At 38.8% G+C, this 17,740-nt stretch overlaps 1 protein-coding gene and 1 non-coding gene across 7 annotated transcripts in view; one reads left to right on the top strand and one right to left on the bottom strand.

The window, feature by feature from the left end:
* Positions 1-17,740, bottom strand: part of LOC144965040 (lachesin-like) — a 106,868-nt gene that overhangs the window by 82,489 nt on the left and 6,639 nt on the right. For all 6 annotated transcript variants that reach the window (XM_078899918.1, XM_078899917.1, XM_078899913.1 and 3 more), the window contains exon 3: positions 12,421-12,665. In XM_078899918.1, the coding sequence (XP_078756044.1) occupies positions 12,421-12,493 (73 nt within the window). In that variant the 5' untranslated portion in view covers positions 12,494-12,665. The remainder of the gene's footprint in view (positions 1-12,420; positions 12,666-17,740) is intronic.
* On the top strand, positions 5,127-5,198 carry Trnat-ggu (transfer RNA threonine (anticodon GGU)). The gene has a single exon. It is a non-coding gene; the product is annotated as a tRNA-Thr (tRNA).

Consider the following 17,740-nt stretch of genomic DNA (forward strand, 5'->3'; position numbering starts at 1 on the left):
TTTTTTTAATAAGAACATAAAGTTGTTTTGTAGAGAGCTTGTTTGAGTTTTTTAAAAATCAATTGGTTCTCAAGATACTGATCTAAGATACTGGGTTTTTTGTCTTTTTGTGGCGGGACCTCTTCTTCTTCTTCTTCTTCTTCTTCTTCTTCTTCTTCTTCTTCTTCTTCTTCTTCTTCTTCTTCTTCTTCCTCTTCTTCTTCTTCTTCTTCTTCTTCTTCTTCTTCTTCTTCTTCTTCTTCTTCTTCTTCTTCTTCTTCTTCTTCTTCTTCTTCTTCTCTTCCTCTTCTCTTCTTTCTTCTTCTCTTCTTCTCTCTTCTTCTTCTTCTTCTTCTTCTCTTCTTCTTCTTCTTCTTCTTCTTCTTCTTCTTCTTCTTCTTCTTCTTCTCTTCTTCTTCTTCTTCTTCTTCCTTTCTTCTTCTTCTTCTTCTTTCTTCTTCTTCTTCTTCTTCTTCTTCTTCTTCTTCTTCTTCTTCTTCTTCTCTTCTTCTTTTCTCTTCTTCTTCTTCTTCTTCTCTCTTCTTCTTTTTCTTCTCTTTCTTCTTTCTTCTTCTCTTCTTCTTCTTCTTCTTCTTCTTCTTCTTCTTCTTTCTTCTTCTTCTTCTTCTTCTTCTTCTTCTTCTTCTTCTTCTTCTTCTTCTTCTTCTTCTTCTTCTTCTTCTTCTTCTTCTTCTTTCTTCTTCTTCTTCTTCTTCTTCTTCTTCTTCTTCTTTCTTCTTCTTCTTCTTCTTCTTCTTCTTCTTCTTCTTCTTCTTCTTCTTCTTCTTCTTCTTCTTCTTCTTCTTTCTTCTTCTTCTTCTTCTTTCTTCTTCTTCTTCTTCTTCTTCTTCTCTTCTTCTTCTTCTTCTTCTTCTTCTTCTCTTCTTCTTCTTCTTCTTCTTCTCTTCTTCTTCTTCTTCTTCTCTTCTCTTCTTCTTCTTCTTCTTCTTCTCTTCTTCTCTTCTTCCTTCTTCTTCTTCTTCTTCTTCTTCTTCTTCTTCTTCTTCTTCTTCTCTTCTTCTTCTTCTTCTTCTTCTTCTTCTTCTTCTTCTTCTTCTTCTTCTTCTTCTTCTTCTTCTTCTTCTTCTTCTTCTTTCAGCGCAGCGATTAGTTTGGGCGATTACAAGTCACCCGATACTGTAATGTTTCTTACTCTCTCGGAGACTGAATCCTCAGTCAACTAGTGATGATTTAATAACTGGGTTTTACTCAATTTTACGGAAAGTTCTTTGCGATAGACCTGCTTTATATGCAAAGGATTGCAAGCATTTATTACTTTCTACTAGACTCAAATATATCATATTAATTCTGGTGATTTAGTAGCTAGGTTTGCTCAATTTTAGGGAAAGTACTTTGTGATACAGACTTGCTTTCTATCCAAAGAATAGCAATCATTTTTTACTCTCTACTAGACCCAAAAATGTCAGAGATACATTCAGTTCTATTGGCCCATAGCTGTAGATGACTAATTCAATTTTTTTAAAAATAAATAAATAACTGGGTGTGAGATATCTTGAGTCACGTAATCGTTTTGGGCAACAGGTCTTTCATCATTTTCTCATAAATTTATAGTGTGTACCCATTTCCATTTGAATCGATAGTCCAGTTACAAAATAACTAGCATTAACTATAACATGAAAAACTGATTACAAAGCTGTGAGCACCAAAACAAAAACCCAACGACTCGTCCACTTCTTTGGAGGCTGGAAGAACCTTGCCAGTAATTATATTTCCAGTACTATTGGTTCTCAAGAGATCATCTAAGATAGAGTCTACTTTTTTTTTCTTTTTGTGGCGGGACCTTTTTTCTTCTTCTTCTTCTTCTTTTTCTTCTTCTTCTTCTCTTCTTTCTATAATCTTTCAGCGTAGCGATTAGTTTGGGCGATTACAAGCTACCCGATACCGTAATGTGCTCACTCTCTCGGAGACCGAAGACCCTGCTTCCATTATTGAGGCGTCTCAAAGAGGGAACCGGAAGCGGAAATGAATGGAGAGTGACAAGAGGAGATGAGGCTATTGAGCTTTTGATGGACAAACACATACAACTCTATTGCCACGTCTCTCTCTGTCTCGAGCTGTTTTAAAATTATGTGCACTAGTAAAGTAAAAAAAAATATTTCTATGAAGGAAAGCGTAGTGTACAAAAATGAATATTAAACAAAGAAACAAGCTTTAAAACAAAGAATAAAATACCAAATATGGAACGTTTCGGGCTCAAAGCTCTTCTTCAGTCATAACATAAAACAGTTAAAAGGTCAATACACCACTTTTAATCTAAACAGATATTAGAAGAAACGATCCATGTTTGGAATTTCACATCAATTTTTGTACATTACTTGTTTGTACTTTTTCTTTCATCCACATATTATTCTAGCAAGTTTGTTTTAGTATTCACTATTGATGGAAGCCATGATTTAAGTTATTGACAGTCTCAAAAACGGTATCATGTTGGTAATTATATTGAGATTATGATTGACAAACACCAACAACTATATTGACCAGTCTGTCTCACGCACACGCTTAACACTCTCTCTCTCTCTCTCTCTCTCTCTCTCTCTCTCTCTCTCTCTCACTATCTCTCTCTCTATCTCTCTCTTTCTCTCTCTATCTCTCTTCTTCTCTCTCTCTCTCTCTCTCTCTGCCTCTCTCTCACTCTCTCTCTTTCTCTCTCTCTCTCTCTCTCTCTCTCTCTCTCTCTCTCTCCCTCTCTCTCGCTATCTATCTATCTATTCTTATCGCAGCACAGCATGGAGTGTATGTAGATTGTTGCAACATGAGTAAAGACTAGAGTAAAGTAATCTAAAAACCGTCCTGTGGAGCAAAACCACAATTTGTGTGTGACTCACCACCTCAAAACGGTATTATGTCGTATTTATATTGAGGCGATCGGATGACTAGCAGTCGAAAGGCATTTAATCATGTCAGTCAATTTTTATTTTTAACCCTCTCCTTACCAACCATAAGAAAATTGTCACATTCGTTACGATCCAATCAGCACTTTCATCATTCAGATTACTTTTGTAAATTACATAATTTAAAGAAAATGTTTTATTCTAGCAATAAAAACGTGACAGTGTTGCTGTAGAGTTCATTTTCCTGATCAATTTTATGCATAGAATGTACTTGTTGCTTTTCTGTTTGAGTAAGAAAAAATTAATTTTGTGTTGGGTGGGTGTGAAATGTCGGGGAAAATTCTGGTAAAGAAAGGGTTAAACAAAAAACTACAGCATTTATATAGCGCAATATCCACTAAACGTGCTCAAAGCGCTTTACAAGGGGTCCCTGACCAATAGCAATACGTGACATATAGAACGAAATAAGACGCCTGTTAGGCGATATTACTTTTTTTTCATGACAGAGACAAACAACGCTGTTAACAGCCAGGTACCCATTTAACACATGAGCACGGTGAGAATATGTAAGTAAAGGTCTTTTCCAAGGACTTAACTTTGCGCCGAGCAAGATTCGAACCCAGGAACTTCCGACCCGAAAGCGATTGTCATACCACAAGACGACATAGCCGCACATATGCTTTTAGAAAAAGCTTTCTGTCCGTGTAATATAAGGTATGAATGAATGGTAATTAATCTCTATTGGAATCCACGAGAAATGATTGAATATGTCAATTGAATTTGATAGGTGGTGGCGAGTGTGAAATGAAAGAGATTGCACACCAAAGTGTGTAGCATTAATTGACACATTCTCGTTGATTTCCGTCAGACGTGATAATTTGCACACGACACTGTGTTTCCGGTCGCGAGGAATATTTTGTAGATATTTTTATTAAAACTTGGGATAAGAATATATATACAAATAATATTATAACAATTTTTTTTTAATATCTATTTAAAATGTGCTTAAAGTGCTTTACAGGGAGCCCTCATCAAACAGGATTAGTAGTTTCTTTTTTCAAATTGTAATGTCGCCTTACAGGCGTCACACCTGGTCTATATGTCATTGCTTTTGGCTATTGACACCGTGGAAAGTGCTTTGAGCACGTTTAGTGGAAAGTGTGATATATAAATTCCCAAATAAAAATACTCAATTTATTATTAAATACATTAGTGCGGCTATGTTGTCTAGTGGTATGCACTCACTTTCGGGTCGGAAGGTCCTGGGTTCGAGCCTCGCTCGACGCATAGTTGAGTCCGTGGAAAAGGTTCTTTATTCACATTCTCTCATCGTACTCGTGTACTCTTGTAAAATGAGTAACTAGCCGTTAAGAGGGTTGCCTCGGTCCGAAAAAAATTGTAATATCGCCTAACAGGCGTCTTGTTTCGTCCTACATGTTAAGTGTTGCTGTTGGCCAGAGACCCCTTGTAAAGCGCTTTGAGCACGTTTAGTGGATATTGCACTATATAAAAGCTCACTTTTAAAAATTTCTTTTTACATAGGCCGAGGTATTAGGCTTGTAGGGCTCAATTAAAATTTATGTGTGTTGGTCCGTTATAATTCCGGATGGCAATGTAGTGAGTTGCTTAGCCAAGCTCATACTATCTGTACTGCTGTACCCTGGAAATACAGGAATTAAAATTTTGGACAGAAAACTGATATTTCAAATTTCGATCGATTTAAATGACCCTCAACTTGGCAAACTCTCCCAAACCTGGGACTTCGCGAATGACTAGTTTTCCGACCACAATTTCAAATATGCCGGGTTGTGGCGGGGGGGGGGGGGGGGGGGGGATTCAGAGAACGAAACGTTCTTCATCAACTTTAGAAAAGTCCCAGGTTTGAGAGTTTTTCACAAGATGAGGGTCAATTTAATCGATCGATAGTAGGAGGACGAGTTTTCTGGCCAAAAATTTAAAACTGTGTGTGTGTGGTGGGGGGGGGGAGGGGGGAGGGCGGAGGGGAGAGAGAGGGGGGGTGGTGTTTCTTCAGATAAAGCTATAAACAAGAGTGTATGAAAGGTGCCAGACAAAGAAAGAAAGAAAAATACAAGACAAACAACAATGCCAAAAAAGCAATCTACCTCGTCTGGGGATCGAACCTCAGACCTTCTGATTACCGGAGCAACTGAAATGGCTTCGTCCTTGTCCTTTCGTGTTCAACGTTTGTGTTCTTTGATGCAATCGAGGGTTCACAGCGTAACACGCGTGCCCTTGTGAACAACAGAGGTATTAAAATTGTCCCAACTGTCGAGAGCCTCTGTGGTGTAATGGTATCGCGTCTGACCGGTAATCAGAAGGTCTGAGGTTCAATCCCTAGTCGAGGCAGACTGATTTTTTGGGGATGTTTCGTTTTTCTTGTATTTTTCTTTCTCGCTTTGTCTGGCACCTTTCATACACGCTTGTTCAGATCTTTATCTTACACCGGCGCCTGCTCCTTAATTTCTTAATTTGATGTTTCTTCATAGTACTACAGGACAATGGATCATTCTGGAACTTTGATGCTGATCACGTCGGACTTCCCATATAATAATATCTCCAAATCTACAATAATGGCAGTTAGGAATTCATTACGAGTATAAGTGGATCTAGCCCCGATTTGTAACGCTTTTAATTAGCGTGGGAGAAAGGGGGTGGGGGGGTGGGGTGGGGGGTGTTATCAGTTGATTGGTAGAATACTTGACTTGTACGAAATCAAAATGAATTTCTTCTTGATTTCTGTACTTTCAATTTTTGTTTTGTAGGTTAACATTTTTTTTATTTGTTTTCCTATGCCCCCCCCCCCCCCCCCCCCCTGGTTTGTTTATTAGATCGGCAGAGAGAAGCGGGGTTCTGCCCGAAGCCTGTAATTAAACAAAGCGGTTTTCTTCTTGTTTTTCTTTTCTTTTCTTTTTCTTATTTTTTTTTTTTTTGTTTTTTTTTTTTTTTTGAGGTTAACAATTTTAGATTTGTTATTCTTTGCCCCCACCCCAACCCCGTTTGTTTTCTAGGGATTGGTAGAGAGCAGTGGGGGCTGCCTGAAGCCTGGGATCGTAAATGTACTAACAAAATGTGAAAATGGAAAGTCTTTGGTTGTGCGATCGTCCGCTGTCCTCTCTCTCTCTCTCTCTCTCTCTCTCTCTCTCTCTCTCTCTCTCTCTCTCTCTCTCTCTCTCTCTCTCTCTCTTTCTCTCTGTCTCTCTATCTATCTATCTATCTTTCTATCTATCTATCTCTTTCTCTCTCTCTCACACACTTTCTCTTTCTTTCTCTCTCTCTCCCTCAGTCTCTCTGTCTCTCTCACTTTCTCTCTCTTTCTCTCTCTCCCTCAGTCTCTCTGTCTCTCTCACTCTCTCTCTATCTATCTCTCCCTTCATCTCTCTATTTATCTCTCTCGCTCTCTCTATCTCTCTCTCTCTCTCTCTCTATTTATCTATCTATCTCTATCTCTATCTATCTATCTCTCTTTGTCTTTCTCTCATTTTCTCTCTCTTTCTCTCTCTCTCTCCCTCAGTCTCTCTGTCTCTCTCATTCTCTCTCTATCGATCTATCTCTCCCTCCATCTCTCTATTTATCTCTCTCTCGCTCTCTCGCTCTCTCTCTCTCTCTCTCTCTCTCTCTCTCTCTCTCTCTCTCTCTCTCTCTCTCGCCAGGCGGAGGGTGTCGTGTCAATTCGATCCTGAGTTCAACACTATGTTTCTATGTTTTTATCTGCCAATTCTCGATACCCTATTTTTCTCATCACTCTGAATGCAAAAAGTACAAACAATAACATACGTCTTGGGCACAAATAACCCCATCAGCAAAACATTAACCAAAGCAAAGGAACGATGAAAACGAAAATAACAAAGTGTATTAACTCACTCAACCCGAACATCGACTATATCCGTAGTATACTCGGGGCTATTATTACCCCATGCCTATTTATTACATTGTTCTGAGACAAATTATAGGCGTAGTATCAAAGTTAATGTTTTTAGTTTTTACATGTTTATGCCAGTTGAATAAAATTATCTATGGACATGCTAATTTTTTATACATTTTATTCAATTTTGAAAAGTAGCAAAATCTCTAGGATTGAGTGGGTTAAGAAATGTAGCGTGTGTAGAAATACTCCAACCACCGAGGAGTGTACACGTCACAATTCTCACATCATTTTGATTCATTTGGTTTAAATGTTCCTTTGGTTACTGTTTCGCTGAAGAGGGGTTTCACCTGAAACGTTCATTTTTTTGTACTGTTTCCATTCGGAGCCTTTCTATTTTCATATTTTCGTTAGTATTTTAGTCTTTATAGATGCTTGCTGTACGTTCGGCTAAGAAACGCACAACATTGCCATCCGGAAATATAACGGAGCAACACTAAACTATGTGTAACCTTGAACGTTTATAGTTTGGTGAATACAGTTTAGTGAGAATTACTCATAAAAATGGATGGCAAAAAAAACAATAACAAAGACCTGAGTGACGTCATCTTCATTCTATCTATTAGCGACTTGGCGTTTGGAAAAGGAGTTTATTGGAAACAATCGTAACAATCTTTTCTCTGTTAAGACAAACAGCAAGGAAATTATCAAGGCTACGAATTAGGACAATTTTGTTAGCAGAAGGTACTAAATAGTATTAGTCCTTTGGAGAATACGGCCTTAGGATCCAGAGTTTCTAGCTAGTCAATTGCAAAGTACTTTCCGCAATATGTAATACATGCAACTACCCAATCACTGTTGGATAGTCAGTAAAAGAAAGGAAAATGTATAGTGAACTAAAGGGATTTAAAATGTCTCTTATAAAAGATACAAAACAATCCTTTGTTTTGTTTTGTATCTTTTGTAAAAATCATTTTTACTCCCTGTATTTTACTATACATTTGATAGACTCATTAGGCACCTCTAGATTTCGGCAAACGGAAAAGAACGCAAGTCCAATAAAAATAAGTCAGTTATAAAGCCATCCACTCCTAACCCATACCCTCGCAGACGTGTTTCAAGACATCCAAATATTACAAGAAGACAAATTATCTTCGCCGACGGAATTTTTTATCTGATAAGGCAACCCCAAACATTTATCCCTCTTGATTGCAACATTGGCACCACGGGACAATAACCATAATCCGACGAGTCATAACAGTTGCTAAACGACCCCATGAATATTCATAGGTAAGACCTTCATAAAACTCTTTTTGCTACCCAATGAAAATTCGAATCTCAACAAAAACGTGATCTCAGTGCGCCTTCGTGGGTTATTTTTAGACCGTCGGTGTCATGTGACTCATACCTTTTTTTTTCTTTGGCATAGTCCGGAGAAATACATGGCTAGCTGCTGTTGCTACGGAATCGACTGCGGGGAAGCAACTCTATGATAATGTTATTGGGTTCTAAGGTTATTCAGAGTTTGTTTTTTGTTTTTTGTTTATTTGGGCATTGTTTTCGTGTTTGTTACGTTATTATCACCATGGAAACGGTTATAGTCTCCGCAAGTGCATTTGTTTTGGACATTTTCTTTTTGTAAAAAACAAAAGTCATTTGTGATCCATCATGCCAATATGATATAGATAGTATGCGCTTGGCTTAGAAGTTCACGCCATTGCCATCCGGAAGTATAACGGACCAACAAACAAAACTATGAGTTATCATGAACTTTTATAGTCTGGTTAATACAGTTTAGTGAGAATCACTCACAAACGCGGATGGCAAAATATAATAACAAAGGCTTGAGTGACGTCATCTTCGTTCTACCTATAGTGGCGGTATAAAATAAAATTCTATAAAACGAATGTTGAGCTTCCATCAAAGATTTCAGAATTGGAACGAAAAGATTTTGAAGCTTTAGAAACAAAACTTGCTCTTCTCAATTTTGCATTGTTTATTTTGTATTTATTTCAATTGTTTGGTGTATTTGGGTGGGTTTTTTTCGATATTTACTCATACCCAGGACCTTCCGATCCGAAGGCGAGTGTCATACCACTATACCACAAGGACGAGTTTTCTAGCCAAAATTTTAAAGTCATGTTTTGTGTTTTTCCAGAGTTAGGCTTCAACAGACAAGCCAGAAAATCCCCATGACCTTTGCACAGATACAACTAAACAATGATTATCATTATGATGATTAGTGCCAGTGTGTACAAAGTCTGATTGACAACCGAGTGGTCAGTGGTCAGCGAAACCCTGGGGATTTTCCCGTTTATCCGATTTGTCTGACCACTCCATTCAGTCCATTGGTCAAATACTCCTAGCAGCTCTTTCTTTGTCTGGATAATAAGCAGTCGCTATAGAGTTTATCCGGGTCTCTATTATATTAAGCGGAATACATGAGCAGTTGCATTCAACCCTTTGGACAGGACGTTAGTCTATGTCAAAGTACTTTGAGTCAGATATGATAGATCCAGAGGAAAGAATAATATTTGGGTTATTTCTTTTTTAGAGAGAGGAGAGGAGGGAGGGGGGTGTTTGATTGTTTTTCCATGACTACGTGTGGTTAATTTGTGTTTATCTCATTATTCAATATATTCTTTATTAAATTTTAGTAATTTTGTTCTAATCTTTTCTTTTTCTTATGTTTTTTTAATGTAAAGTTCTATTGTTAGTAATCTTTCCCAACTCAGAAAAAAAGTGTACAAGCTAAAAATAAGTTGTTTTTTTTTTGTTTTTGTTTTAGAGACTTAATTAGAGAGAGCGAGATAGAGAGAGACACAGAGAGAGAGAGAGAGAGAGAGAGAGAGAGAGAGAGAAAGAGAGGCTGGCTAGAGAGAGAGAGAGAGAGAGAGAGAGAGAGAAAGAAAAAGAGAGAGAAAGAAAGAGAGAGAGAGAGAAAGAAAGAGAGAGAAAAGAGAGAGAAATAGAAAAAGAAAGAGAAAAGAAAGAGAGAGAGAGAGAGAGAGAGAGAGAGAGAGAGAGGGAGGGAGAGAGAGAGAGAGAGAGAGAGAGAGAGAGAGAGAGAGAGAGCGGATTAATTACTCTTTTACAAATGTCAAAGTAGCAATATTACGAAGCAGTTGGCTTCAAAACGCCAAGCTGCCAAACACACAGAATATATATATATATATATATATATATATATATATATATATATATAATATATATATATATATATATATATATATATAGTATGAAGTTGACGTCACTCGGGTATTTATTTTTTTTGCCATCCACGTTTATGAGTAATTCTCTCTTTATGTATTATCCAGACTATAAAAGTTCATGGTTACACAGAGTTGTGTGTGTTGGTCCGTCATACTTCCGGATGGCAATGTTTTGAGCTTCTTAGCCAAGCGCATACTATCTTTTCTCTCTCAATGTAAATGGTTTGCGGTTGTATTAGTCGGTTAAGTCCTTTGTTGGGCATGACGAGCATAATGAGGAAGAGGATGAGGAGAAGGAGGAGGAGGAGGAGGAGGAGTAGGAGGAGGAGGAGGAGGAGAATGAAGAGGAGGATGAACACAAGAGGGAAGGATGACCAAATACTACTACAATATTGTATCGACTTTAAAACAATATTGCACTTTCATTAGGACAAAAGCCCCTCGGACAGACGAAAGCAATCCGGGATGAGTACTGCTTGATGGTCATTAACTTCCGTCCACCATTTTGAATGTCAGCTTTCTCGGGGAACAGATTGTGGTCCCCGGACGGCTTTTAGCTCGGATGCACGTGCGGGAACGCCATAATCTGGACACGAGCAAACACGAGGGGGGCCCCTGGAGATCCCCAGTCATTAGGAATAACACACAGATTCAACACACGCGATGGAAAACATTCCGTGACAAACCATAACCCACGTGTGGATCCACCCCACTACCTGACACACACAGACTAACATAATATTTTCATTAAAACATGCATTCTTAAACCATGATAATAATCAATTATAAAGAATAAAGGTGAACCCACTCCCCCCCCCCCCCCCCCCCCCCCCCCCCCGGTGACGTAACAACCAACATAATTTCATTACAAACATACTTTCCTGTAATAATATGTGTGGTTGGATGGGTTTTTTGGTAGTTGGTGCGACTGCTCTCTCTCTCTCTCTTTCTCACTCACTCACTATCTCTCTCGGCCAGGCGGAGGGTGCCTTGTCAGTTTAGCTCTCTGACACCGTGATAATTTACTCTCTATCTTCATCTGGCAATTCTCCATACCCTATATATCTCATCATAATAGTCTTCACCAGTCGTAACGTCACTTCCTTCCTAATGACGCATGGTAACTTAGTAACACTGACTCTAAACTATCGGAACAATGGCGGACGCCCGTATGAAATAATTTCTCCGGCGAGTATAAAGCGTATCCAGAAGAAAAAAAACACATAAATTTGATCATGTTTTGACTTTTACACAATCTGATCACAAGACATATGAAAAGGTCTAGCCAGCATGAAGAATAAAAAGTAATGATTTTCTTTGTTTAGAACCAAGATGGCCGCCGTTGCCGGGTGGCGTGACATCAGACTATTGAATCCAATTGATACAAGTACCCGCTTCTCACATTTTTCTGAATGATATACCATAACAGCGTGGCTCAGCGGTATGGTCTTCGCTTCGTACCCGAAAGCTACCGAGTTCGACTACCCGCCGCGCTGTGTGGCCTTGAGCAAGTCACCTAGCCTTAGCTCATTTTGCGGCGCTGCACTGCGGCTGACGCCTGGGTTATTCCAGTCTTCTCTTGGAAGAGACCTGAAAGAAAAATTCCCCCTCAGGGATGAATAAAGGGAATTATTATTATAACATGCGTAGGTTTCCCCAAGTCACACCGACAAGCATATTCGTAATAAAATACTTTCAACACCAAAATGGCATTCATCGACATATTGGAATAGGATTCAATAGTCTGTTGTCACGTCCGCCCAGCAACCAGCAGCTTGGTTCTAAACAAAGAAAATCGGTACTTTTTGTTCTTCATGCTGGCTAGACCGTTTTCAAACGTCGTGTGATCTGAATGTATAAAAGTCAGAACATGATCAGATTTATGTTTTTCTCCTCTGGATACACGTTTATGCTCATCGGAGAAATATTTCATAAGGGCGTCCGTCATTGTTCCGATAGTTTAGAACCAGTTACTAAGTGAGGAAAGTGACGTCACGACTGTTGAACCCTATTCCCCCCAACACACCACCAACCGACACATTTATCTCAAAATATACCCCCTTTTACAGCGTAATATGTGTAGTTTAATTTACATTGCTACACACAGTATTTAAGAACTTCATTCCTTTTTAAGTATATCCACATACAAAAGAGTAGACACATATACACAATGACATAATAGGAGTTGTTATTATGACACACGCGTTACCACAAAAAACACATTGACTAACACACAAACTCACACGGAGCAAAAACAAACACATGCACACGCACACGCACACCACACCATACGTTTGAAATCTAATCCGATAAGAAGACTATAGCGATAACACGGGCGTCAGCCGCAGTGCAGCGCCGAATGTTGAGCACTTAGCTCGGTATAATACTGAAAACGGAGCTCAAACATAGGTTCTCCGAGTATAAATGGAATACCTTATCCACTCAATTATATCTCTCAACTTATGTTACATAAATCTTTGACATAATATCTTACCTTGTGTAAGGACCACTGACATCACGACCATGACGAGACTGCCGTAGGACACGATAAACTCCGAGATCCCCATTGCGAGTTTTTTGCTTGTATCTCCTCGTAGCTCTAAGAAAAGATTTTGGAACAAAATATGTTCGAGTCCAAGAGTATATTCCTGACTAATCAAACAATCACTCTCCGTTGATTAAAGACAGAAGGTCCAAAGTGGAAGAATACCAGTCTTTAAAGCCCTTGAGCGATGTGTGCTGTGGAATGATAAAAATAAAGATAATTTTTTTGTTAAACTTGAGCTTTTTTTATATAGCGCAATATCCACTAAACGTACTCAAAGCGCTTTATAATGGGTCCTTTACCAAAAAGCAACACGTAACATGTAGAACGAGACATGAAGGACGCCTGTTAGGCGATATTACCAATTTTTTTTTCGGACAGAGACAACGCTGTTAACGACTAGGTACTCATTTTACACCTGAGTACGCTGAGAGAATGTGAGTAAAGAGCCTCTTCCAAGGACTCGACTATGCGCCGCTCAAAGCACTATACGGGCATTATATTTTTAATACATGATAAGTGCTAGTTGAATTCATCATGTGAATATAATTGCGCCTTGGTCTGTTTCTTTAGTTTTACTTCCTGCCTTTACGACCGTTCTCTATATTCACCATGTCCTCATAATTTGATGACGGTACAGTTACAACACCGCTACAGCCTCTTGCTAGGTACTCATTCACAACTGGATTAAATGTGGCAACGACCTAAATGTAACTCACCCATCCATTATAGCAATAGAGAAGCCAGTAACGTTGTGTGGCTATGTGGTCTTGTAGTATGAAACTCGCTTTCAGATCGGAAGGTCTTGGGCTCGAGCCTCGCTTGGCGCATAGTTGAGTCCTTGGAAAAAGGCTCTTTACTCATATTCTCTCACCGTACTCAGGTGTAAAATGAGTACCTGACCGTCACAGCCTTGTTACCGTGGGAAAAAATTGCAATAACTCTGGCTTAAAGTAGAAAGACTAGCGTCCTATCTGAAGGGTAGCAGCTATTGTCACGCTGTATCACGCTATAAAATCCGGGTTAAACTCCGGCTCCATGGGCATAGTGGCTCTGAGGGACTATTCACATTTTATTTACTGATATTTGGATCAACCATAATACAGAAGAAAAGGAGTTGACGTCACTCAGCTCTTTGTTCTTGTTTTTAGACAGCCATGATTAGTTCTCAATAAATTATACCAATCAGACTATATTAAATAAACGTGTAAAGTCATACATTGTTTTGTATATTGGTACCTTATATCCGTGTGTTGTGAGTATTTTACCTAAACGCATAGCTTCAATAAAGAATGCAATTTCGAAATTCCGGTTTGCTGTTGCATTTCAAACTTCTTTTTTTTTTAAACAAACGTTACTAATGGAATTTGCTTTGTTGTGGTTTCTCAAAATTTTGTCTCTTTCTCGCGTCAGCAAGAGGGAATTACATTCGCCAAATTCCTCTCGTCTTTTGTAACAATTTTACATCAAGAAATTCAGCATGAGCCGAATCTCTTTGTAATCGACTTGTATTCGAAATATAACTAAATAGCCTTTGTGTAACTTTGAATTTTGTCCTCGTCGTTTTCCAATAGTTTGTTCTTTTAAAGATGCGGCATTGAAATGTTGTCTTAACGGGCAACAAATAGAAACAACCAACAAATTAAATAATATTGTAACTCGTTTTCAACGCAATGCGCACTCTAAAAGCCGTCCATTGTTTTCAATGAAAAATACATGACATTTTCTATGGTATTTAGAATAAATCCTTTGAAATATCGGAATTGGGTTTTTGAAAGTTATAATATTCAACAATTGTTGGGGTTTGTTTTGTTTTTTTTTTTGTTCTTGATAACAATACGGATTAATGCTGAAATGCAAAGTGAGCACTGAAAAATCTTTGCGAATTACTTCGATAAATGAACGCTTGATTTTGAAATAATGTTGGGGATATTTTGTAATGAATATGTATGATGATATGGATGAGAGAAATCTATTTCACTATCTAACTGTCGTATTTTGGAAATAATATACATATGTAAAAATTGGGTCAGAATACTCGTTCTTCAAATATCAATCGATTTAAAAGACCCTCATCTTGTGGGGCGAAGTGGCCGAGTGGTTGAGACATGGCACTGTGACCCAAACGGTCCTGGTTTCGAGCCCCGCTTCAGGCACTTTCGTTTTTGTTTTTTTGTTTTTTATTTTATATTGGGTAAGATTATGAACCCCCAATTTTCTCACTTGGACAACATGGATGATTCCTGTTGACCCGTACTACGTGTTAAGTGTTGCTGTTGGCCAGAGACCACTTTAAAGCGCTTTGAGCACGTTTAGTGGATAATGCCTTAAATAAAAGCTCATTTTTTATATATAAAATGTCTCCACACCGATCCTGTGAGATTTGTTTTCTGTCCTCCCTGTCCACCTACTGTGCTGGAGATTAATTTGCAGTATACTTACTATCGTCGTTACTAGGGTAGCAAGCAATTTTGCCATATTCCGTTTAACGCCATGAAAAAAAACTGGGATACACTCTAACTCCGTGGTTACTATGGTCTGACGAAGAACGTATATTTTGTCTAAGGCATACCATACCCATCGAGGGCAGTTTTCTCTTTAATATAGGGCAATGTCCACTAAACGTGCTCAAAGCGCTTTACAATGGGTCCCTGACCAACAGCAAAATGTAACATGAAGAGCGAGATATGACCCCTGATAGGCAATATTAAGTTTTTCCGACAGAGACATCGTTGTTAACGGCTAGGTACACATTATACACCTAAGTGTGGTGAGAGAATGTGCGTAAAGAGCCTTATTATTAATATTATTATTATTATTATTATTATTATTATTATTATTATTATTATTATTATTATTATTATTATTATTATCATGATCATCATAATTATCATCATCATCATCATTCTTCTTCTCTCTCCTCCTCTTCTCCTTCATCCCCCTACCTCCATTACAAGGACGTATAGAATATCATTTATCTACCAAATCCATTGTCATCCCGGCCCATTTCTTTACATTCTTCCACCTTAAATAACACTCAAACAAACCCACGATATCATGCAAGAAAACAATAGCCGAGGAAGATTGGAATATCCCAGCATAATAAGATAGAAAGTCATTACTTAATGTAAACAGAATTGTATTCCAAAATGGCTCACAAATAGCATAATCTGCTCATGTCGGGAATATTTTTATACGTGCTTCCCACATCGCATCAAAACGGTATTATGTGATGATGGACAAGATGCTGTAAAGTCAAATTTTAGTAAAACAGATCAAAAGATATAGATGGTCGGCGGACCAAACCTCTGAAGTCACGATTCTCACGATCGGAGAATCAACACTCTGAAGTCTACTCACGAGCTTTGCGCAACACGTTAGATTTAATTTTGGGCGGATCAGAGGTCTGATAACATCAAAAATCTATTTATTTTTTAAAAATTATTTTCTTAATTTATTTAAAATTCAAAAATTAAATAAAACACGGTGCGCAAAGAAAGTATGTAGACTTCAGAGGTTGGATCCCCCGATCGTGAAAATGGAGAATTCAGAGGTTTGATCGGCCGATCGTGTGAAATTTGGGACTTCAGATGTTTGATCCGCCGATCGTGAAAATCGGACTTCAGAGGTATGTTCCGCCGACCACTGATACACAACCTTGCTTTTCAGCACTAAAATACAATTTTAGTCTATAAATCATACAAATGAATTTAAACAAAGTCCAATATTTTAAGGGGTCCCTTTAGCTCTTATGGTAGAACACTCGCTTCACACGGAAAGGAACCGATCTTATTCCAGGAAACATATATTTCTTTTCTTACAGTGCCATTCGCCTGGTAGGCGTTCATTTTGTACTAACAATCTTACAATATCCGCCACTGCTTATGCCTGGTATATATTTCGTGTTTACTTGAAAAAGGCCAAAGGCCGAAACGTCGTTTGTTTTGTGTTGTTGCCTTATTTATGAGTCACATTTACTCTTTTTTTATTGACTCATTTAGGCACCTTTAGTTTTTGGTTTTACCTATCATTATCATTATCATAGCTTGTCGCTCCAACACCGAACCTACACCACAGCATCCGGGAGCAGACTCATGATCAGTTGAGCTGGATCCCTTCTGGCATTCTTTAAGGATGTGCTCCTTCGTCTGCTCTGGGCATCTACATGTACGCAAGCTGCCATTTCCACAAAAAAGCGAAGGTCTGACATAAGGGATTTTATTATTGCGACTACTTTTGTGTTACGAGTTACTCTTGCAACATTTAGGAGTAGTTTCCTGTGATTTACTGTGTCATAGTTCGAACCACTGGGTCACCCCTACAACACTCAACACAAAGCTCTATGGTGAGGCTGAGGACCTAAAGCGGACCACAGACTTCATAGCAGATATCGGACTGCAGCCATAGATGTCCATCAGAGGAACGAAGAAGAAGAAGAAGAAGAAGAAAAAGAACTGTGTCATAGGCAGCTGCAAGGAGCACGAACAGAGCCCCTGTAATTTGTTTGTTCTCGTACCATCTTCGATGTATTGTGTCAAGTTCAGGAGTTGGTCACAGCACGTTCTTCCAGGGCGGAAACCAGCTTGGTCGGGTAACAGATGTTCTTCTACCGTTTGGGAAATCCTGGCTAGTATCATGCGGTCATATATTTTGTACAGAATGCAGAGGAGGTATATTGGCTTGTAGCTCTTGCTGCTATTTTTGGTCTTTTCCAGGTTTAAGTAGAGCTATCACTCTTGCTTGTCACCAAAGCTTTGGTATTGTGAATTGTGCACGATTCAACACAGTTGTTGATATGAGTTAGTAACTACGTTTTTGTTGAGGGCCCGACATGCTTTATCATTTCTGCGGTGATGCCATCTAGACCAGCCGCTCTACAGGGTTGGGAGTGTTCAAGGGCTGATTCCAATTCTTCGATGCAGAAAGAGTCTACTTCCTGTTCACTTCCTTGGGCGATCTTTTCCATTTCCCTTTTCATTTGCCATTTTCTCTTTGTGTTGGTTTTCCTATTTTGATGTTGGTTTGCTACATCGTTTGGTGTCACCGTGCAACCCTGGTTTGTGTCTTATTTTCTGTATATAGAGACAATGTGAGTGAAGAGCCTTTTCCAAGGACTCACCAATGCGCGGAGCGAGGCTCGAACCCAGGACCTTCCGATCCAAATGCGAGTGCCATACCACAAGACCACATAGCCGCATAGTGGTATGACACTCGCTTTCGAATCGGAAGGTCTGGGTTAGAACCCTAACTCTGAGCCGCGCATAGTTCA

This window comes from Berghia stephanieae, chromosome 2, assembly GCF_034508935.2.
Source record: "Berghia stephanieae isolate SIO BIC M18660-M18661 chromosome 2, UCSD_Bste_1.3, whole genome shotgun sequence".
In the NCBI taxonomy this organism is placed as follows: domain Eukaryota; kingdom Metazoa; phylum Mollusca; class Gastropoda; order Nudibranchia; family Aeolidiidae; genus Berghia; species Berghia stephanieae.